Source organism: Sus scrofa, chromosome 14 (assembly GCF_000003025.6).
Source record: "Sus scrofa isolate TJ Tabasco breed Duroc chromosome 14, Sscrofa11.1, whole genome shotgun sequence".
In the NCBI taxonomy this organism is placed as follows: domain Eukaryota; kingdom Metazoa; phylum Chordata; class Mammalia; order Artiodactyla; family Suidae; genus Sus; species Sus scrofa.
Genome location: NC_010456.5, coordinates 22,888,856 through 22,911,504, shown reverse-complemented (window position 1 = coordinate 22,911,504; position 22,649 = coordinate 22,888,856). Strand labels below are relative to the sequence as shown.

General features: G+C 60.0%; 1 protein-coding gene across 16 annotated transcripts in view; it reads left to right on the top strand.

Moving 5' to 3' along the window:
- The window catches only part of FBRSL1 (fibrosin like 1), an 87,313-nt gene extending 65,860 nt beyond the window's left edge, over positions 1-21,453 (top strand). Inside the window, exons 6-20 of one of the 16 annotated variants that reach the window (XM_021074104.1) lie at positions 6,380-6,425; positions 8,934-9,258; positions 9,341-9,561; positions 10,302-10,370; positions 10,539-10,738; positions 11,564-11,614; positions 11,842-11,937; positions 12,505-12,573; positions 12,734-12,763; positions 13,016-13,087; positions 15,174-15,303; positions 17,508-17,585; positions 17,767-17,850; positions 18,109-18,313; positions 19,290-21,453. In XM_021074104.1, coding sequence (XP_020929763.1) covers positions 6,380-6,425; positions 8,934-9,258; positions 9,341-9,561; positions 10,302-10,370; positions 10,539-10,738; positions 11,564-11,614; positions 11,842-11,937; positions 12,505-12,573; positions 12,734-12,763; positions 13,016-13,087; positions 15,174-15,303; positions 17,508-17,585; positions 17,767-17,850; positions 18,109-18,313; positions 19,290-20,172 — 2,559 coding nt within the window. In that variant the 3' untranslated portion in view covers positions 20,173-21,453. Of the gene's footprint in view, positions 1-6,379; positions 6,426-8,933; positions 9,259-9,340; positions 9,562-10,301; positions 10,739-11,563; positions 11,615-11,841; positions 11,938-12,374; positions 12,574-12,733; positions 12,764-13,015; positions 13,088-15,173; positions 15,304-17,507; positions 17,586-17,766; positions 17,851-18,108; positions 18,314-19,289 lie in introns of all 16 variants that reach the window. The other 15 variants (XM_021074109.1, XM_021074098.1, XM_021074097.1 and 12 more) reach the window with 15 other exon arrangements.

Here is a 22,649-nt window from a genome sequence, read left to right as displayed (position 1 = left end):
CTGTGTGGATTTCTTCACAGCAAATTTCACGATTGGGAGTGGCGCTGCTGGAGTCCTGGTGTTGCGATTGTGCTCCGGACTGAAATGTGCCCGCCCTGTGCGCCTACACTCAGCCTTCTCAAGGGGCAGTTGTTCCCCCTGGATCTGAATTCGGTTTTGGCTCACGGAGTAGTCAGGCGGATCCGGACTGGTGGTTAGGACTGGCGCGTGCTGCGAAGCTTGCAATTACACTAACTGCTTAGACCCCCTTTCTCCCACTTTGCATCTCCGTTTCTCAGATGGTGAGACCGAGGGCGGAGCTTTCAGCGGACGGAGATGGGGGCTCTTGTCCTTCCTTAAGTCCCCGCTCCTTGACCTCGCCGCTCTGTGACTCGGTTTCCCCCCTGTAAAGTGGTCGTAGGCCATCCATACTCGGTGCTGTGAGCTTTGGAGGAGACGGTCCATAAAGTGTTGGGTATAGCTGGCACCGCGCGCCCTGACCTGGTGGCGGGGATGAAGCAGTGATCCCTCGAACCCAAGCCCGCCGCCCCGCGCGGGTAGATCCGCGCCTCGGGGCTGGATTAGTCGGGCCTGCCCGCGCCCCGCCCCCGCCCCGCCCCGCCGCGCTCCCTTGCTGCCGCCTGCGCGCCCGCCAGCAGTGCGCCCGCCGCCGCGCTGCTGCTTCAGGGCCCCGCGCCGTGCCCGACGGCACCCGGGAGCCCTGAGCGCACCGAGAGCCAGACGCTCCGAGAGCGCCGAGACGGCGCAGCGGACATGCGTGCTCTGTGCGCCCCCGGCCTAGGCTCCGGCTAGGCACGGTGCGCCGGGAGAGGGGCCACCTCGACGGGCGGAGGCTGGCGGGAGCCCGCGCTCCGCCGCCCGCGTCCATGCTGCCCGGCTTTGGCTCCGGCTCCGGCCTGAGAACTAGCAGCGATCGCCTACAGAGCGCACCGAACCCGGATCGCCCGCACGGTGAGTGCGCGCTAGTGGCTCCGGGGAGGGACTCGGACTTCGGGGACCGGGGTTGAGGGAGCTGCCGCCCCCTGTAAGGAGCGGGCAGCAGGAGAGGCCCCCGTTGCTCTGCTCACTCTGTCTCTCTTGGGCGCCAGGCGCACGGAGACCCCACGTACCTACGCCTGCGCCCCTGGGGCACACGTGGCGGCAGATCGGCGTGGGTGCAGCCCCCGCAGAGGGTCCCAGGCCTTGGCCAAGACGCTGGGGGGCCTGCGGCGGAGGCGGAGCAGAGCGTCGCGGAGGGCGCGCGCCTTTGTTTGCGCCCCGGCGCGGGCTCGGCCACCCGTGTTCCCAGCGCCCGCCGCTCTCACCTGCCGGGAGTTGGAGCTCTTTGTCTGGGGCGGGGCGCGGCCGGCGGAGATTGTGCCGCGTGTCTGGGCCGAGGCTGCCCCTCAGGTCGGGTCCTCGCAGACAAAGCGCGCTGTGACCTACGCCCGCGGCCGGGATTGCGCACCTCGGGGGACTGAGTGCTGGCCCTGACACTTGCCCTGCCGAGCGTGCCCCCTCCACTGGGACCCTGAACCTGCAGCTTGAGGATCTCCAGCCTGTAGTTTGGCTTGAAGTGACCCTTTCCTTCCACCCCCACACCGGCTCAGTGCCAGGCTTGAAGGATGTGTCTGCCTCCGCAGCCTGGGTCACATCCCGGGAGCTAATCCTCAGGAAGTTATATTAGCACAGGTCTGTTGGTTGCTTCGGGGTCTGCCCACCCGCTGGGTCAGCTGGCCAGCTCCAGATCCCTGGTCCTGGAAGGGAAAGAACCAAGGGGATCCTGAGCAGGAGCAAATCCCAGCGGGGGTGGGGAGAGTTAGTACCTGTGCTGGGAAGAGAGTTGGAACCTTCCAGGCTCCAGAGGCCCTGCGGGTGTTTGTGGAGAGCCTTCTCAATGGGCGAGGCTGTGCCCTGCCAGGTGTCCAGGCCCTGGCTGTGTCAGTACCTACCCACGACCCCTGTGGGGACTTGGATCCCCCAACTTCCCTGAGCAAACTTTAACTTGTGCAGTGTGGGTGTGGGGACCTGATGGACATGGCAGAATGGCTTTCCACCTGCCACCTGCCTTGGCCTGGGTAGAGTCCCAGGGGTCGGGATGGGTAGGGAAGACACTCCCTGTGGCCACAGCTGGCCCCCTCCTCCACTCGCTCTCTCCTTTACTCCCCTCCACTTTCCCAGTGTCTGGGGCGCCACCTCCTGGCCCTAGAGCTGGTCCTCCTGTCTGGCTGGGCCTCTTGGGCCACACAGGGGCGCCTGCAGCCTTAATTGAACTTGCTGCTGGGACCGAGGGCAGTCCTGTCCCACAGGAACAAACTCAGAGTGACAGCCCTTGGGGGAACCAGGGCTGCCCTGCCGTATCAGAGGCGGAGGTTCCAGTGAGGCTGGTGCATATGGTGTGGGGGAGCCCCCTCCCCCTCCTGGTGGCCAGGGACCACGCCCCTGGAAGGTAACGACAGCTTTGAGACTGAGCCCCTGCACTCATTTCACCTGCTGATGACAGGGGACCCTCTTGGCTGCGTGGGGGCCTCGGTAGAGGGGGGCAGCTGTCCCTGCTCTGGGTCATTGCATCTCAGGGGAGGACATGGCTGGAGCCACTGGGCCAAGGGGCGGGGGTTGCTCATGTGAGGTCAGGGCTCAGACAGGCAAGCTGGGCACAGCCTTTCAGGGGCTGGGGGAGAAGTTCAGGCTGTAGTTTGGGGCAGTGGGAAGGCACCAGAATGTTTTCAGTCCTGGGGTGACTTGTTCTGCTTCGGTTTTTAGAGATACTCTTGGCTGCTTTGTGGAGAACTGACTTGTGAGAGTGTTAATGAGACCAGGTGGTAATGACAGCAACTGCTGTGTGGTCTCAAATGGAAGTGACAGCAGGACCCCTCCTGGAGTACTGTGAGGGCCCAGTGCTATTAGGCCTGGGGGGTCTCTGGTGGGCCCTGGGCCGGTGGGAGGTAGGTGACCCCTGGGCCTTCTCAGGAGGGTATAGGATGCTGGGTACACCTGGTCTCACACCTCAACATGTGACTTAGCCCCTGGCGGAACTGGGACAGTGCCTAGTGCAGAGCAGACAGCCGTAAACTGTCCTCTTCCTGGTCCTGAGACCTTGCTCTGCCACCCGGAGATCTCGGCTGGGGGGTCCTGGCCCTGAGGGGTGGGGGGCACCACGCCGCCGACCCTACCGTCCTGCCACCACAGACCCCCCCAGCCCTGGGGAACCCCTTCATTCCCATGGGGTCTCCTCAGAGGTGAGACAACGACCCAGGCTCTCTCACCACACAGAATGCCTGGGGATCCAGCACAGGAAGAGGTCACGGCCACAGCACTCGAGCATAGGACGCGCCCGGCCTCAGCCTCTCTGTTCTTCTGGTTGGCACCTCCTAAGTCCAGATTCGAGTCCAACCCAGGGCACAGGGGCCTGTGTATTTGAGCTGCATTTGCCACTTGTTTTCTTCCAGTGCAGGTTTTCAGGGCGTGATTAGGAAGGTGACCCCACTCCTGCATGAGTGGGAAGTAGCAGGGCGTCCTGTGCAACGGGGTTTTGCACTCCCTGTTTCCATCAGTGGCATTGAAGTGATGCTGGCCCAGGGAGCCTTCCTCCAAGCGGCTCCCGCCCTTTCCCCAGCCTGGGTCCTGGCCTGTGCTGGGCCTCATGTGTGCCTGACTCTTTCCAGGACTCTTCATTTCTGTCCCATCCCACCTATCAGTCTGTTCTTGCCTCAGTCCCCATCTTATAGGTGACTCCTGCACCACCATTTACCTGCAACAAAATGGGCCTATTTGAAGTGTACAGCTTGATGCGTTTCGACAAACATTTAACGCTACATACCCACCACCACAGTCAGAGAATGTTTTCATCATCCCAGAAAGCCCTTTTGTGCTTTATTTATTTATTTATTTTGTCTTTTTGCCATTTCTTGGGCTACTCCCTCGACATATGGACATTCCCAGGCTAGGGGTCGAATCGGAGCTGTAGCTGCCAGCCTATGCCAGAGCTACAGCAACTCGGCACCCGAGCCAAGTATGCGACCTACACCACAGCTGACAGCAACGCCGGATTATTAACCCACTGAGCAAGGCCAGGGATTGAACCCGCAACCTCATGGTTCCTAGTCGGATTCGTTAACCACTGAGCCACAACAGGAACTCCTCGTGCTTTATTTTTTAACTTTGTTATATGTCATGGTGAGATACACATAACAGAATTTACCATCTTAACTGTTTTAAGTGTGCATTCAGGGGTGTGAAATACAGTCATGTTGTTGTGCAAGCCTCACCACCATCATCTCCAGAAACCTTTATCTTGCCAAACTGGAGTTCCCGTTGTGGCGCAGTGGTTAACGTATCTGACTAGGAAGCATGAGGTTGCGGGTTCGATCCCTGCCCTTGCTCAGTGGGTTAACGATCTGGCGTTGCCGTGAGCTGTGGTGTAGGTTGCAGATGCGGCCCGGATCCTGCGTTGCTGTGGCTCTGGCGTAGGCTGGCAGCTACAGCTCGATTCGACCCCTAGCCTGGGAACCTCCATATGCTGCGGGAGCGGCCCAAAGAAATGGCAAAAAGACAAAAAAAAAAAAAAAAAAAAAGTATCTTGCCAAACTGAAACTCTGTCCCCATTAAACAGTAACCTCCCATCCCCCTCCCCCAGCCCCCACCATCCTACTTTCTGTCTCTGTGGATTTGAGCCTGCCAGGAACCTCACATGATCGGGAAGGATCTCCTGTGTCTGGTTTATTTTCCTTAGCATAACGTCCCCAGGGTTCATCCACGTTCCGACGTGTACCAAAATTTTCCTTTTTTTTTTTTTACTTTTTTAGGGCTGCACTTATGGCACATGGAAGTTTGAATCAGAACTGCAGCTGCTGCCCTATGCCACAGCCACAGCAATGTAGGATCCGAGCCTCATCTGCCACCTACACCACAGCTCATGGCAATGCTGGATCCCATTCCATTGTGCAAGGCCAAGGAACTAACACGCATCCCCATGGATATTGGTCGGATTAGTTTCTGCTGTGCCACAATGGGAAGTCCCCCTCCCTTTTTAAAGGCTGAATAATATTTCACTGGGTGTAGACACCCCATTTTGTTTATCATCCATCCATTTATGACCGTTTGCATTGCTTCAACTTTGTAGCTGTGCGTTTAATTTTGTGAGGAACCTCCGAACTGTTTCCCACGGTGGCTGCACCATTTTGCATCCCCACCAGCAGTGCATAAGACTTCCAGTTTCTCCACCTCCTCACAGAGCAATGCAGGATCCGAGCCGTCTGGTACCTACATCACAGCTCACGGCACCACCAGATCCTTAACCCACTGAGGGAGGCCAGGATCGAACCCGCAACCTCATGGTTCCTAGTTGGATTTGTTTCTGCTGTGCCATGATGGGAACGCCTCTACTATCTTTTTTGATGGTGGCCATCCCAGTGGGGGAGGCCTCGTGCTCTTTGATAGTTGCCCCACACCCCAGGAAGCACTGGTTGCTTCCTGCCCTGGATGTCCAGGATGGGGACACTGAGAGCACAGGTGTGGTGCCCCGGGCTGGGGGTGACAGAGGATTGCCGTGATGAAAATGTTCTAAAACTGACTGAGGTGATGGGTGCTCACAGCTATGAACACACTAAAACCACTGGCCTGTGTACCTTCAATGTCCGTGTTATATGGTATTTGAATCATCGCTGTGAAACTGTTTGAAAACAACACCAACTAGAAAGAAGAGGTCTGCTCAGGCCAGCCTTACCGGACTCCATACTGTGAACCAGCAGGAGGGCCACACTCTGTCCCGCTTGTCCTTACCAAGGCCCTGCACACACATGGGTGTCTCCCCAGCAGGGGAGGGCCTGAGCAGGGGTAGGGGACCCATCAGAAATGGCCACACTACCCCCTGAATCGGGTTGTTGCCCGCTCAGAGTGGCCCACTCCACCCTGGACACTCGTGGTCCCCAGACCTAATACTCAGGTGGTTTGAGGCGTGGTGGGTGGTGACCTGCAGCCTGAGGCTGGGGGCAGGGGGCATCCACACTCCACTTCCCCCACCCCACCACCTCTAGTGCCAGGCCTGGTGCAGCCCTTGGGATCCCGGGGCCGGCTCTGAGTTGTGGTGCCCAGATTCCCAAGACTGGGAACCTAGCGGGGACACTGAGCTCTGCACCCCCTGCTGAGTGGGGCATCTCTTGTTTCCCAATAACAGGCCGAGTGACCTGTGTCCAAATACCTGCATCTGGGCCTGGGTTTGGTCCCCCTCCTACATGGGGGCCATGGGCTCAGAAGGACGTGTTTTGCCAGGCTGGGCTGCCCTCATGCACATGGGACCTGCCCAGACCTGTTTCTGGGGTGCCAGGGGTGGGGTGAAGGCCAGGTTCGCCCCAATCCTGTAAGGCCCTCTGGCCTCTGACTCTCTTCTCTTTTCTTCCAGGCATCTGTGGGCTCTGAGAAGCTTTTTGCCCCAGCAGCGGATAAAGGTAAGTGTGTCCCTGGGCTCTTGGCCTCTAAGAAGGGACAGGACACACTCCTGAAGTCAGTGGCAGGCTCCAAGTTAGGCCCTGTCTAGGGTTTCAGGTGCAGAGCCTGAGGCAGGAGTTAGGTGCTGTGACTTTCTGAGGGATGTGACCCCGCACCCCACTTCAGAAAACCACAAGGAAACAGGGGAGGCTAAGAGTGGGGCCAGTGTCTCGGCCTGAGTCAGGCAGCTCTGGAGCTCTGGTTCCCAAAGTGGGGTCCCTGTACCCCCTAGGGACCATTAGGAACGCCTTTTCCCCAGGCCCTCCCCAGAATCATGGGGTCAGGTGCTCTGAGGATGGCCAGCAGCTCATGAACCACCCATGCTGCCATGTGGCATTGGTCCCACTGAGGCCAGGACAGGCCTTTGTAACTCCACCTGTCGGTCAAGACTGTGGCCCGAAGCAGGTATCACTGGACCTAGAGCACAGAAGGGGCCTCAGGATGTGACTGAACAGGACAGGCTTTGGTGCCCCTGCAGCAGTGCATCCTGCCTTCAACTCAAGAAGCCCCTTCCTCAAATCAGAGCCTTGCAGCAGAGCAGACTCCTGCTGGAGAGTCAGGGTAAGGACACCCCCCCCCCAAGAGGTCCAGGAGGCACCAGCTGGCATTTCAAACAGAACTGACACAGGGTGTGTATCAGTTTCAACAAATGACCATAAACCAGGCCACTTGAAACAGCAGGCATTCACCTGCTCAAGGTTCCAGAGGCCAGAAGTCTGGAAGCAAGTGTGCACAGGGCTGCACTCCCTCCAGAGGCTCGAGGGGAGGGTCCTTCCTGCCTCTTCAGCTCCTGGGATTGTCTGCAAACCTGGCGTCTTGGGCCTGCAGGCTACATTCTTTCCATCTCTGTCTCTGTCTTCATGTGGCCTCTTACAAGGACACTGTCACTGGATTTAGAGCCCACCCTGATTCCAGACTGATCTCACCTTGAGATTCGTACCTTGATTACAAAGACCCTTTGTTCATATAAGGACACAGCCACAGGTTCTGGAGATTACAGTTCAGCAGAGTTCAGGGAACTGGCCAAGGATTTGAGGCGCTCAGAGAGAGGCATAAATGGGGTGATCAGTAGCGATGCTTACACTTTCACAGTGGCAGGAGGCTCTAGAAGGTTCCGGGAGTCTACAGAAGGGCTGGGGCATTGGTGGCACATGTCGGGGGTTGCCTCCAGGCCTGCATAGCCCTCTCTCCATGCTGATGGCTGCTCTTACTTTGTGAAGGGTTGGTATGGAGATGTGGGAGGGACAGGAGGGGAGAGAGGGCCAGTATCCTTGGGCAGTGGTGAACAGTGGTCTGAAGCCACTGGCCCTTGCTTCCTGTCCTCACTGCAGGGGTGGTGGCAGTGGCCTTCTCCTGTAGATTTGTCCCTGAAACAAACAGACCCAAGGCGGAGGCTGCATAGGGAGGTGTGGGCCTAGGGAAGGAGAATTCCTAGGGGGTCCAGACGTCTTTTAACTCTGCTAGTCTAGGTCACACCACCCTGCAGCCACAGGGGGAGGCTGTGGCCAGCGCTCCATTTGCAGTCCCTGGGCCTGGAGGAGGAAGTAGGGTCTGCCAACAGCCCAAACATAAGTCATAACCTGAATTTCCACTCCTGGGAACTGGGTTGTCATCCCCTGAAGGCAAAGCCGCTCACATAGAAGGTGGTGGACACGTGCTGACCATCTGGCCCCTAGCATGTGACCTGAGGCCCTGTAGCAACCTTAAAAGGAGAGCTTAGAATGAATAGAGGGGCTCCCTGAAGGTCTGGGCCTGATGAGGGAGGTGGGTGGGGAGAGGGTGGGTCAGTGTTGGGGAGCAGCAACTTCCTCCAAAGGGAACCAAGGCAGGCTAGTCATCCAGAAAGTGCCCCAGGTCAAGGGCCCCAAAAGGGCTTAGGCTGGGGTCACCTGGGTCTTTTTTTTTCTTTTAGGGCTGCACGCATGGCATATATAAGTTCCCAGGCTAGGGGTCAAATCCAAGCTATAGCTGCCAGCCTATACCACAGCCACAGCAATTCGGAATCCTAGCAGCTCTGCCACCTACACCACAGCTCATGGCAAGGCAAGATCCTTAACCCACTGAGTGAGGCGAGGGGTCGAACCCACATCCTCATGGATACTAGTCAGATTCATTTCCACTTCACAGTGTGAACTCCCTCACCTGGGTCTTTGCAGAAAGAGCAGCTGCAGATACAAGTGAAGCTCCCACAGAGGAAGAAAGGTGGTGGGTGGGATGGGCTCACAGCCCAGCGTCCTGCTTAAGCCACTGCCTCAATCTCCCTTTGTAAAATGGGGCCCTAACAGCACCTGCACAGGCAGGAGGTGCAGGACATTCCCTGTTGGTGGGCCCTCTGGACGGGTGGCCTCCTCCCTAGGAGTTGCATGGGACCCATGGTGTTGTGACCAAGGCTCCAGCGCCCCCTGTTTCCCCATTGGAAACCGTGGGTCCTGGATTTCCTGGGTTCACTGTGGCCCCTCTCTCCGCAGGGCCCACGTTGGGCGAGAAGTCCGAGGCCAAGGCCGGGGCAGCACCCAAGGTCTCCGGTCTGGAGCGCAGCCGCGAGCTGAGCACCGAGCCGCCCTTCCTGCCCCCTGTGCGCAGTCCTGTGCCCGCCCTGCCCTCCGGTGCCCCGGCCAGCCCACTGGTTAAGAAGGAAGCCCCGGCCCTGCCCCGCCTCGCCCCACAGCCGCCTCCTGCGCCCCCGCAGCCCCGGGCCCCGCTCCCGACGCACGTGCCTCTACCCCCGGGCGCCTTCCCCGGCCACGGCCACGGCCACGGCCCAGCAGCGCACAACGGCCTGCACAGCCTCAGGTGGGCGCGGGGCGGGGCCTGGCCGCGCGGGGCGGGGCGGGGGCGGGGCGCGCGGCCGGGCACTGAGCCCCCCTCCCTGCAGCAGGAGCAGCAGCGCCAGCAGCGGCGCCAGCCTGGGGCTCGCGAAGCACGCGTCCCTGTCGCCTCACGGGCCGGGCCCCCACCTCTCTACCTCACACTTGGCGCTCCGCTCGCAGGCCCAGCACCAGCACCACGCGGCGGCCATGTTCGCCGCGCCCCCGACACTGCCCCCGCCCCCGGCGCTGCCGGCCAACAGCCTGGTCATCCCAGGACACCCCGCCGGTAGGTCCCCTGGTGCGGTTGGTTGGGCCGGGGTCCTCACCCCTGGGCGGGAGGGACGCGGCCCCTGGGAAGGGGGTGCCGCCTCGGAGGTATAGACTTCTCTCACACCGGCCGCTCCAGACCCCACCGGTCGGGTGGCAGCGCCCCAGCAGTACGCCTTTTCCAGGGCAGAGGAAGCTTCCCGCCAGGGCCTCAGTTATGCATACATGCACACAGATATATGGGTGCGCACATGTGTACATGGACACAGACACGCTCTGCTCTGTCTTGAGCCCTGGTCAGGCAGTCTAGGGTGGGGAGTTGTTGAAGCCTGGCGCTACTCCATCACCATGATGACAGCTCCCAGGGCCTGCTTTGCCTCTTCCCATCCCTCATCGTTAGGCTGAGAGGGTGTGGTGGGTAGGGCTGAATTGTGGGTAGAGGAGCCCCAGGTGAGCAGCGGCTGGCCCAGCCTGGCCGCTCCCTCCCTGCTTGATACCAGCAGCTGCCCTCTTCCCTCTCGGCCAAATCTTAGGTCACTAAGGACTTCTCCGTGGGTCTCCAGTTTTTCTCTAAGATTCTGAATCAGCCCAGCCCCAGTTAGGGCAGCTTGGTGCCCCAGGATGGGACCAGGATACTGATCTGGAGGTGGCTGGGATGGGCTCCCCCCCCCCCGGGTGGCAACCACCATGGGCAGGGCTCCCTTGCAGGGCTGTCTGGGGGCTCCCAGGGTGGCTCACGGTGTTCTCTCTTGCCTTTAGATGCCAGCCTGTTGATCTCATTCAGCCAGCCAATCATGTATTGCCAGCCTCATTCGGGGATTCTGATTGGTACTTGGTCACAGGCACCTCTCTTACCTCCACCCTGGGGCCCGCACGTAGCGAGCGGCCACCACGGCTTGGCCTGCCGAAACCGGGAGTGCCAGGTGACTATCCGCCTCGCCCCGCCGGGAGCCCGCGGCCGACGTGCCTCTCTGTCTCTCTCTTTTTCTCTTGTAGATCACGAGCTGCTCAGGCAAGAGCTGAACGCGCGTTTTCTGGTCCAGAGCGCCCCCCTGGGCCCGGGAGCTCTGCTGCGGGCGGAGTTCCACCAGCACCAACACACACACCAGCACACACACCAGCACCAACACACATTCGCCCCCTTCCCTGCCGGGCCACCCCCGACGCCGCTCCTGCCGCCCGCCGCACCCCCGCCGGTGCGTAGGCTGCGTGCCGGCGGGCGGGCGGGGGCGGCCCTGGTGCGGGACATGAAACAGGCACACGCAGACGCTCTCCGCACGCACGCAGGCTGACACCGCCCCTCTCGGTCCGTCTGTCCGTCCAGCCCCTTCCTCCTGTGTTCCCCACCCCGGGTCGTTCCATGAGGTTCGCCATTCTGGGCCTTTTTTGGGGGCTTGGGCATATCCACACAGCGTGTGACACGGCCCTGGGGCCAGTTACACCCATGTGGGATTCTCAGCGTCTCTGTTGGCAGCAAGGCAGCAGGTCTGGAGGCTGGACGGGACTGAGGGGCCACGGGAACCAGGACTCCTACCGTATTCCGGGGCCTCAGGGTCTCGTCCCCTGAGCTGCCAGCGGCTGTGGGACAGAGTCCCCTCTACTCCCACCCAGCTTCTGCTTCGACACCCACTAGTTTGCCCGGGGGCCTAGATGTGTCCCGCAGCCTGATCACCAGTCCTGGGCTCCATGCCCCCCTCCCCCATCATGGCTGCAGCCACTTCTTGGCCTGAGCCGGCATAAGTAGACATCTAGGTGGGCAAGTCTGCACTTCCCATGCTGGGACCATTGAAGCAGGGAAGGGCCGTGCCCAATCTGAGAACCTGGGCCCCATGGAGCGGGTTCAGGGCTCTGGGGCAGCGCCCTTGGGGATCCTGGGGGACAGCTAGCTGAAGGCCATCAGCTTCAGGAGGCAGGATGGCCATTCTGGCCACTGCCTGGCCCAACAGGGTGGGTAGGTACTTGGCCGGTAGAGGGCATGGGCATGGTCTGGAGACCTCACTCTGTGCTGTCTTCCCTTCCAGTTTGACAAGTTCACACCCAAGCTGGACAGCCCCTACTTCCGACATTCCAACGTGAGTGTCCCTGCGAGCTCTGGCCCCCACAGAGTCTGCTCTGGACTCTCCAGGATGGGGTGGAGGTTGGGAGTGTGGAGGGCGGGGGCTGCATCTTGTCCCTGTAGCCTCCCACCTAGTGCAGGGGCAATGGGGTGGGGACCAGAGGGCTGGGCCCAGAGCCCCTGCCCAGGATGACCAAGCGCTGGCCGAGGCCCCTGGAACGCCCCTCCCACCTTCTCTTGCAGTTTTTCCCGCCCTTCCCTCCGGCCGTCCCAGGACTGCCCGCCCCGCTCCCACACCCAGGTCCCTTTGGATCCCTGCAGGGTGCTTTTCAGCCCAAGGTACCAGCTGCCCCCCGGAGGGGGTGGGCACAGTGGGTGGGGCTGCAGGACCGCCTCCCGGGGCGGCTCCTGCCACCTCGCCTGTGGTTGTGCTTGTTGTGATCCCAGGGGGCCCCCCCAGGGGCCTTGACCTCAGTGCAGAGCATCCTGAGCCTCGGTGGGTTAGGAGGCCTGACCAGGGGCTTGGGGGAGCCCTGCTGCACACATTCCCCCTCCTCAGCTGGGACCACTGGGGTCAGGGGTGGGGGGAGCAGTGCCGAGGTGTGATCTGGATGGCAGCAGCACGGGGCTGTCCACTCGCACAAGGCCCCAGCAGGAAGGACCCCTGAGGCCCTGGGAGCAGGGCCTGGGGTTGCTTCACTCACCTTCCCTGAAACGGGACTGCCCTGGCCCAGGAGCATCAGTCAAGAGCTGTTTCTTTCTTCTCGCCTTTTCAGAAACCCCCGGACTGAGGATGTGGTGGGAGGCCAGGCCTCCCGCCCAGGAGGCGGTGTGCAGGGCCCCACAGGCAGGGTGAGGCGGGCACAGGCGCCTGGGGTCTCACGCCCTGTCTCTCTCTCCCCTCAGACTTCAAACCCACTCGAGGTAACGGGCCGGGCCAGCGCTGTTCACACCCTCCTGCAGAAAGCCCCAGGGGTAGGTGGCAGCTATGTCCATCCCTCCCTCCTCCCCCGGGGAATGTCCCAGCCAGCCAGGCCCCTGGTGGAGAGGCACACATAGGCCTGGCCCTGTCCCATCCCCCACCTCAACTGCTCACAGAACCTGGGCCTAATGCTTCTTCCTCTGTCAATGGCAGGTGTCCGACACGTACCGGACAACAGTCAGGGTGAGTGTGGTTGTGTGTGTGTGTGTGTGTGTCTACATGTGCATGTGTGTGGGGTCTACATGCATGCAGGTGTGTGTGGAGGCATGCCTCACCTCAGGAGGAAGGGGCCTGGCAGGACTTCGAGGAGGATCTGAGTCTGGGTACCTCCTGGATGGCCAAGGGGGTATACTGTGACAGCAGGAATCCAGATGACAGGGGGCGGGATAGGGAGGTCCTGGCCTCAGGCTGAGCCTGTTGCCTGCCCTGTCGCAGAAGCCCGGGAAGTGGTGTGCGGTACACGTGCAAATTGCCTGGCAGATATTCCACCATCAGCAGAAGATCAAGGTGAGCCAGACTGCATCCTGCCCACTAGGCCCACGGGTGAGAGCGTCCCCAGTACACCCTGTGGGGGCCGTGTCCTCCCCAGCATTCACATTGCGTGTGCACACGGGCACATGTGTGTCTGAGACCCTCAGCCCTTTGCAGTGTGCCCCTTGCCTGGGGCCTGGTTGGGGCGAGGGAGGAGGCAGGGCAGCCGTGTGTGGGAGACTCAAGGTCATGCCCCCCCTGATCACTAAGCAGAGCTTTGGGAGGAGCAGACCCTGCAGGGGTGACCATGGGCACCTGTGCTGGACCTGTCAATCCCATCCTTTCCCCCAAGTGTTTGTTAAGTGTTTGCTGTGTGCCTGGCTTTTCAGCAATGGACAAAAGCGACTAAACGTGCTTATGGAGCCTGAGCGCTCTTGGAAGGGACAGGTGGTGAACAAGAGGCCGGCTCGGGGCTCGAGGCTGTCCCCTGCCGAGCAGGTGCTGCCAGGCACCCTAGGAGGCCTGGGGACCCACAGCCAGGGGCATTGGGCTAGGGCACTGAGGAAGCAGGGTAGGCCCCTCACAGGAGGCCAGGATGGGGACCACCCTCCGCCCCCAACCCCATGTCTCAGAAGGGTATTAACACCCTCATCTGCCATCTCAGCATGTTACACCCATGCACGATATTTTAAAATCATCTCATGCTAAATGTGCTAAAAAAGGACAAGTCACTTTATTGTTAGAAATGCCAAAGATTACTGGGTTCTGACACGCAAATGATCGGACGGGACCCCCTAGGAGGCACAGGGAGGGAGCTGGGAGGGGGCACTCCCTGCTAGGGCCAGAGCACCCCTTGGTCATTATCGCCAAAGCAGGTAGACCCAAGAAGTACTTGGTCCAGCCTTAGGCCTCCTGTGGCCCTTGTGACCAAGGGACTGGCTTCTTAGTTTTACTTAACTTCAATAGATTTAAAGTTTGGAGTTCCTGTTGTGGCTCAGAGGAGCCGAATCTGACTAGTATCCATGAGGACACAAATTCATCCCTGGCCTCACTCAGTGGGTTAAGGATCCAGCATTGCTGTGAGCTGTGGTGTAGGTCACAGACGTGGCTCGCATCTGGTGTTGCTGTGGCTTTGGTGTAGGCCGGTGGCTACAACTCCAACTTGATCCTTAGCCTGGGAACCTCCATATGCCGCGAGTGTGGCCCTAAAAAACAAAAACGAAAACCTGACTAGTATCCATGAAAATGTGGGTTCCATCCTTGGCCTCGCTTAGTGAGTGAAGCATCTGGCATTGCCACAAGCTGTGGCATAGGTCGCAGATGTGGCTCAGATCTGGCATTGCAGTGGCTGCGGCATAGGTCGGCAGCTGCATCTCCAATTCACCCCCAGCCTGGGAACTTCCAGATGCCACAGGTATGGCCCTAAAAAGAAAAAAAAAATTAAATCTTAATATCTATGCTAAATTTAGTTATTGGAAAAGTAGAATGATTAGGGTACATGAATGTACTTTTTTATCTCAATTTCCCAAAACCCAAACACAAAGTATGTGTAATGAAAATACAGCATCCAAATTGAGAAGTGTTTTAAGTATAAAAGACACCAGCTTTCAAAGACCATATAAAAGGGAGTGGAAACCTCAGTTAATAATCTCTGTTATGGGAGTTCCCGTCGTGGCTCAGTGGTTAACGAATCCGACTAGGAACCATGAGGTTGCGGGTTTGATCCCTGGCCTCAGTTGATGGGTTAAGGATCCGGTGTTGCCATGAGCTGTGGTGTAGGTTGCAGACGTGGTTCGGATCCCACGTTGCTGTGGCTCTGGCATAGGCCAGTGGCTACAGCTCCAATTGGACCCCTAGCCTGGGAACCTCCATGTGTGGCAGGAGCGGCTCTAGAAAAAGCAAAAAGACAAAAATAAATCTCTGTTATGGATCCCATGTGACTGAGTCACCCTGAGTCACTTGAAACATGTTGAGATAAACCTCACTTTTCTCTCCACTTTCTGGGCTAGGCCAGTGGACCAGGTGGAATCACACCTTGTCTAGGCTGCGGGCTTGGTTCTTTGGGAGGACCGAGTGCCCAGCCTTCCAGCAGGCAGCCCCTGCACATGCTCTGTCTCGGCAGATGCAGCTGGACCCCCACAAGCTGGACGTGGGCACCAAGCTGGACTTGTTCAGCAGACCCCCTGCCCCAGGCATATTCGCTGGCTTCCACTACCCGCAGGACCTGGCCCGGCCCCTCTTCTCCAGCTCGGGTAAGGCGGCCGGCCTGGCCCACGGGAGGTGGGGGACCCAGCCACTGTGCCAGCAAGGGGGTATCCAGTGGGCAGAAGCCACCTTGCCTTTCTCTCTGGCTGGTGCGGGAGCAGGAGAACTCTGGCCACTTGGGCAGTGTTTCTCAGTTGGACCTGGCAGGTCAGCCATCCTTACGCTTCACCCCCACAGACACTTCGTCACAGCTGACCAGTGCCCTGAGTGTGTGCCCTTGCCCAGGCACCCCCTCACTGGGACTTCATTTCTCATGCCCCGCCCCCAGGAAGGGTTTGGCTTTTCTCAGGATGGCGGGAAACTGCTCCCATGAACCTCTAAGCTCCCCACTCACAGCCACACCACAATCTTGCTGTTTCAGGGTCCCTGGGGCCACACACAGGCTAGTAGCACTCCCAGGACTCTGGACAAGTCACATACACATACACACAGAGCTGTATGTGTTGCAGTGAAGGGACCCAGAGCAGTCGGCCAAGGAGGAAGGGTGGAGGGTCAGAATCAGTGGGCCCTTCCTGACTGCTGCCCTGAGGGCCAGAGCCAGGAGCCGTGACAATACAGGGGAAGCTCACGGGGCCCCAGCACCCAGGATGTTTATTGGGGGCCAGCTACATAGGCCCTCTGTCCGCACAGACCAAACTCCAGACACACAGAAGGAAAGCAGGTGCTAAACATGAACCACGTTGTTGGCACAAGAAACCCCAGTTGCCACCAGTAGGGGGCAGCCTTTCTGAGGTCAGAGCCCAAGGTGGAAGCTCCGCTGTCAGTTGCCCACAGGTCTGCTGTTGCCCCTTCCCCAGCTCTCAGGCCCTCGCAGGAGGCCATCCCTCAGAGAGCATTTCCTGACCCCTCCTGGCCCTCCCCTTTCCCTGCCCCAAGTTCGTGTATGCTCACCACTGCCCGCTGCCCCCTTGCACGTGGCTGTGGGGTTCTGTGAGGGCAGCCTGTCATCACACTGGTGTGACAGGGTCACACTGGCCAGCCTCTGGAGCATGACAGCTCTTCCCAGCCTTGGCTCCACTGCCCTGATGGCCTCCAGACCCCAGCCAGGGCAGGGTGGCCTCCAGGTGTCAGGGTCCCTCAGAAAGCAGAGCGCCTCTATCTGGGCCTCAACCCTGACAGCCAGCAGCTCCCCACCCACAGCCCAGTCCTGCCTTGTGTCTGCCTCCCCCAGCACATGCCCCACTGAGATCAGGGCTACGCCATCTGTCTGTGACGCCTAGTCGCTCACCCTGCTTGTCTGGCTCTGCTTGCTCCTCCTATGTGTTTTCTTTCTTCCAACTGTTTTCATCCCTGAGAACATCAGTTCCTTTTTTCTCGTGGTGTAAGCTTGTTAAGGTGACACATTTCCCTAAGTGCACCCCACAGTGCTCCCATGCACGGTCTTCATTAGTTTTAGAGCCAGCTATTTCCTAAACACTCTGACTTCTTTGAGGGTCACTTAGGAGTGAGGCTACGTTTCTAGTTGGGAGCTCTGTGCAGATGAGAACCTGCGCGTGTCTGGATGGAAGAGCCCACCTGCTGCACCCACAGCAGGCAGGCAGGAGCATGCAGTTGCTGGGGTCTCACCGGTAGAGGGAGCTGGAGAGACAATGGGCACCAACTTCACTGGTCCAGAAATTCACCTCTAGGCTGAAGGGTGGGTGCCCCACCCTAAGTGGCTGGATCGGCCCTTGACCCAGCAGCCCCTTCTCAGGACTGGGCCCACTCGGCTGCCCTCCACATTCGGTTCTGAGGGGCATCAGGGGAGCCAGGGCTGACATCAACCACAGTGAAACCTGTAGGCCGTGGCTGGCAGCCAGGGGACACCACAGGGGGAGCTGCCGTCTTCAGCAGCCCTGACTTGGGCCAGTGTGTCCATTGGCACCCAGGCCCCCACTACTATAGGAAACCTGGATCACTTATTAGTTGTGGTTAGGAACTCCAGGGTCTCTGGCTTGGGGAGTAGCCCCTGGAGCCTCAATCTCAAAGACTTTTTCTTTCTGCCCCCTTTCCTCTGGGTGCTCCACTGCCAGCAGCACCTCCCTCCCTGCTCTCCCTCAGGGTCCCTCCAGATTCTAGGGAGTCAAAAGCCCACCTCCTACCTATTACATGCCTGGAATGGGGGCTAGGGCACCCACCCTGAGAACAAGCCACAGACAGGCCCCAGGTGCACTCAGGCTGCCATCAACCTGCACCTTGCCCCTGCCCTCAGGTGCCGCCCATCCCACTACCAACCCGTTTGGACCCTCAGCCCATCCTGGCAGCTTCCTGCCCACTGGTCACTTGACAGGTAGGTGTCTCCTGAGGTCCGTGTGGTCTGGCTGGTTCCTGCCGTCCTCAGAACTGAGGGGATGGAGGTGAGTGGGGAGGAGACCTGGAGAGCCAGAGCACCCTTCAGGTTCTGGAGCCACGGGATAGGGGTGAGGGCCTGGTGGGGACATGGAGATCTCTGAGCCTTGTTGCTCCCACAGACCCCTTCAGCAGATCAAGCACCTTCGGGGGCCTGGGGAGCTTGGGCAGCAACGCCTTTGGAGGCCTGGGCAGCCATGCGCTGAGTGAGTGACGCGCCATCTGCTTTTCCCCTGCATGTGCCCTCCCCTCACACACAGGTGCCCACACCTGTGTCCTCCACACGCACCTGTGCATGTGTGGGCTGCCCGGACGCCACACGGACTCCCTCTCTTTGCCACCTCCTTTGCTACGGGCCTGGGATCAGGAATCCGTGCTTCTCCCTGGCTGCCCGATGGTTCTGCGGGGGACTCAATGCGGGCGGAACAGTGGCCCAGCCTCACCTTCCCACTGCCACCCCCCAGCTCCCACAGGCGGTATCTTTGCCCCCAAGGAGGGCCCCACGCTGCACGGCCTGACCAGCCCCCATGAGGCCTGGAACCGGCTGCACCGGGCGCCTCCCTCCTTCCCCACGCCACCCCCGTGGCCCAAGCCCATAGACACGGAGCGGGTCTCAGCCCTGACCAACCACGACCGAGAGCCGGACAAGGGCAAGGAGGAGCGGGAGCGGTGAGTGGGGTCCTGTGCTCCCATCCTGCCTGTTTCCTGCCCCCCTTCACCCCGGCCCCCACCCCTCCCAGCATTTGCACCCCCCCAGCCATCTCTGCCAGCCCTGGGAGCCCCTCGCACCTGGCAGACTCAATTCTGCTCTCTAGACCTCCTTGGTTGGGAGAGTGTGAAGGCTCCACTCTCCATCCTGCCCGCACAGAGGACCCTTGCTGGGGCAGGATCTGGGCAGGTACTACCCAGGTTCTGCTCCCTCTCAGACCCCAGCATGAATGGTCTGCTCTTGGGTCACAGCAGGGCCTCTGGAGGGAGCTCAGATCAGCAGGGCAGAAGATGCTGTAGCGCACTGGAGGGTGGTGCTGAGCCACTGGGGGTGGGGGGGGTGCCTGGGAGGTACACTTGTGGGGCGCCCCCTGGGCTGGAGGATGGGGCTGAGCTTGTCTGTCTGGGTAACCCCCAGCCCTGCCCCCCCCACCCCCCCCGCCCTGCCACCCCCCCACCCCCCCCCCACCCCCCCGCCCAGGCGGCAAGGCTAGGCTGTGGCAGGGGAAGTGGGAGCCACACTACCAGGTCAGCAGCAGAGTCTAGCACTTGGGGGTTCTTGCAGAGTCATGGGCCAGCTATGTGGACAGGAGCCCAGTTGGGCTCCCTGTCTGGCCCTATCACTTTCCACCCTTCCAGAATCCTGGATTTAGGATATTTCATTCATGGGCATTGCAGTCTGTGTGCCAGGACTTGGGGTTCACAGGGTGGGGCTCAAGAGAGCAAAGCAGAGGGCAGCCTTGAATTAGCATAGAAGCAGCTGGGACCATTTTGTCATAGAACCCAGAGAGCAACCCAGGGCCTGCCCACCTCCTACAAGCCCCTTACACACACCCAAGGACCTTGAGGTCCCAGTAGCAGACCATGGCCTTTTGTTAAGATGGGAACCTGGTGGCAGAGGAGCTTGCTGCAGGGGTTTCCTGCCTGGCTGAGCCAGGTGTCTTATCGCTCCCAGGGACCTCCTGGAGAAGACGCGCCTGCTGAGCCGGGCCTCGCCCGCAGCCCCCTTAGGCCACCCGGGCGGCAGCCTCCTGCTCCGCGGCCAGGGCGAACCGGGCCGGCCCGGAGTCCCCGCCGAGCGCGAGGCCGAGCCCCGCGTCAAGGAGAGCCGCTCCCCAGCCAAGGAGGAGGGCGCCAAGCTGGCCGTGCGCCCGCCATCTCCTCTCAGCAAGGCGGCCCTGGGGGACAGTCTGCGCCTGGCTGGCCTCCTGGGGAAGCCGCCCGAGGCGCCGGCCGAGCGGCCCCAGAGCGACGTGAAGGTCAAGGAGGAGCGCGGGGAGGACGGCGACGCGCCCCCACAGCTCGCTCCGGGCCCCGCGAGCCGCGAGCGCCTGGCCTTCGCGTGGGAGCCGCTGCGCGACGCATACCGCGGCCTGGAGCCGCCCCGCCGCGGCCCGCCCGGCCCCGGCGCCCTCTTCGAGCCCCCCGAGCGCCCCTACCGCGACCGCGAGCCGCACGACTACAGCCCCGAGCGCCTGCGGGAGGCGCGCCGCGACGAGCTGGAGCGCGCGCGGCCCCCGCACCTGCCCGCCGGCCCTGCCCTGGACGGCGCGGCGCTTCTGCCCGCGCTGGGCGCCCTGCACTACCCGCGCCTCGCTCCCGCCGCCGCCGCCGCGCTGCACAACGGGCTCCTGGCGAGGCCCCCGCCCGCCGCCGCCGCCGCCGCCCTTGGCGCACCGCCCCCGCTGGTGGCCGCGGGCGGGCCCCCCACGCCTCCCGGGCCGCCGCGGAGCAGGACTACGCCGCTCGGGGCCCGCGCGCCCGGGGAGGCCCGCGACTACTCCCCGTCCCGCAACCCCCAGGAGGTGGAGGCGCGGTAGTCCCCGCGGGGCCGCGCCCGCCGCATGTACAGAGGCCCCTCCACGAAAGCACTGCTGTCAACTTTTTTAACTGTACGTTGTTTCTAGAACCTAAGCACAGTTCCATCGGTCCTGGGGTGACGCCCGCTCCTCCACCTGCAGCCTGCGGAGCCAGGGATTTCAGACACGGTTTTGCCAGGAGTGATCTTTTGCTTTCCAAGCTCGACATTAGGCAATTGGAGAAAAACTTCAAGTTTGTACCTTTTTTCCCACAGGTGATAAGCGTTTTTAACAGATTTGTATTTTTTTCAATTTTGTGCTCTTTGGACGTTTAAAAGAAAGACTTTTGCTTTTTTATTTTTAGTTTGGATTTGCAATTTAATGGCCTCAGATCCCTCTCCAGAGCCCCAGGGGTTTTTTTTGTCTTATTTATGAAGAAAAAACAAAAAACAAAAAAACGGTCATTTTGTCCAACGCACTGTGAGGCCCCCACTCAGGCCCGGCCCTGGCCCTCCCTTGGTACTTGGAACAGAAGTTACAGATATATATTAAGATAATTAATAATGTACAAAACTTTTTTTGCCTTATTATGCAGAAGTGTAAAAGGGTTTCCTTTTTGGTTTGTTTTTTTTAAAAAAACAAATGAAACCGTGTACATAGTCTGTTAATATAAATATATGATGTTATTAAATTCTTAACCTAGGTAGACTTTATAAAAATCGTTTCTAGAAATTCCTCTGGTTATTTGTTTAACACGGTCACAAAAAAAAAAAATTCACTGGCTGTCAGTTGGAAACGCCCTCAGATGGTTGACTGCAGCAGCATCCTTCAACTATGCAAGCGCTCGGGACGGCCCGGGCCTGGGGGACCACGGCGCGCTCCCTGGAGTGTCTGCCCTGGTGCTTTCTGTGCAGTGTTCACAGAATCACACCAGACAAGACTGGGGAGGTGAGGAGTCCAAAGGCTGATTACAAGGGGAAGAGTAGCTGTCTCCTCCGCGGAGCCACCGGCAGACATGGTCTCATGTTCTCCCACCGGCCAAGGCCTTGGCGTTACTTCCTTTGGGTTCTGGTTTGCTTTCATGACCCCGTGAACGTCACTGTGCCCTGTCATCAGTGTTCCCTGTTTCCTGACGTCCATACCTGTGTCCTCAGCGTTTGAACCTCAGTTCACCCATCTCTAGCCATTTGCTTTGTTTGGTTCTGTATTTCCAACCCCACGTTTCCACTGTAGGCTCCGGTTATTTTAAATATTTTCACATCAACCAATGAAGATAAATACAGCCTTGATTTTGGATGAAAAGGTGGTTGTGTGTTTTGTGGGGCTTTGTGGCAGGTGGGGGTGAGCACCCACCCTGGGTTCCTTCCCCGGGTCCCATGGCTCCTACCCGCTGGAGTGCCCAGCTGCTCTGGGAGGAGCCTGGGCTGTGAGCACCTTCCCGGAAGCAGAGCACCAGCCTCACCTGGCCTCGCTCCCTCGGGCTTTGGCCTGGCACCTCCATCTTGCCCTCAAGTCTGCTCTTGTCCTGTGGTCCCCATGCTGTCACCTGCAAGGTGTTCTGCACGGAACCGGTTCTGAGTCTGTCTTCTCTGCACTGCACATTGGGCACACACCCCATGGGGGGCTGGCCTTGTTCCTGATGCCCTAGCAGAGCAGGTGAGCCATTTCTGGAGAGGTGAGTGCTCAGGAAGGGGGAGGGAAATAGGGCAGAGCAGGCCACCCCCACTCTCTGGAGAAGAAGGGAGGGACGCCCACCCTGCAGTGGCCACCACAGCTACTTGCGCTTAGCACTGGGCCTTTACCCCTCCCCTGGCTGTGGTTTGGAAATGGGGCCCTGGCATTGCACCCCAATTGGATTGGCCTTCTCGGGTGAGCGGCCAGGCCCAGAACTGCCCCGTGCCTAAGCAGGGCCATGAGCTCATGGCTGTCCCCATGGAGGGATAGGGGTGCCCTTCATCCCCAGGGAGAAGCTCCTGGTCATTGTCAGGGCCTGGATCACCAACCAGGGGGCTTCTCCATGGGGGGGTGATTCCTGGGGGGGGGGCGGCCCCTCCCAGCTGCTGTGACTGCTCTTGCATTTCTTGGTTTTCCCCCCTGGGGCCGCTCTGCCCAGCGACCTGGGCTGCACCCCACCCCACTGCAGGGTCCCTGCAGAGCAAGCCAGGAGAAGCAGAGGCCCAGCCAGACTACCGCCCAGGGCTCTGAGACCCTACAGGTTGGTATAGTTGAGGGGTGGGTACAATTCAGGATCTGCCCTTGACCAAGACCACTTGGGAGTCCAGGGACATCTGAAAAAATAAAATACTTGGGTTAAAAGCCAGACAAAGAGGGAGTTCCCGTCGTGGCGCAGTGGTTAACGAATCCGACTAGGAACCATGAGGTTGCGGGTTCGGTCCCTGCCCTTGCTCAGTGGGTTAACGATCCGGCATTGCCGTGAGCTGTGGTGTAGGTTGCAGACGCGGCTCGGATCCCACGTTGCTGTGGCTCTGGCGAAGGCC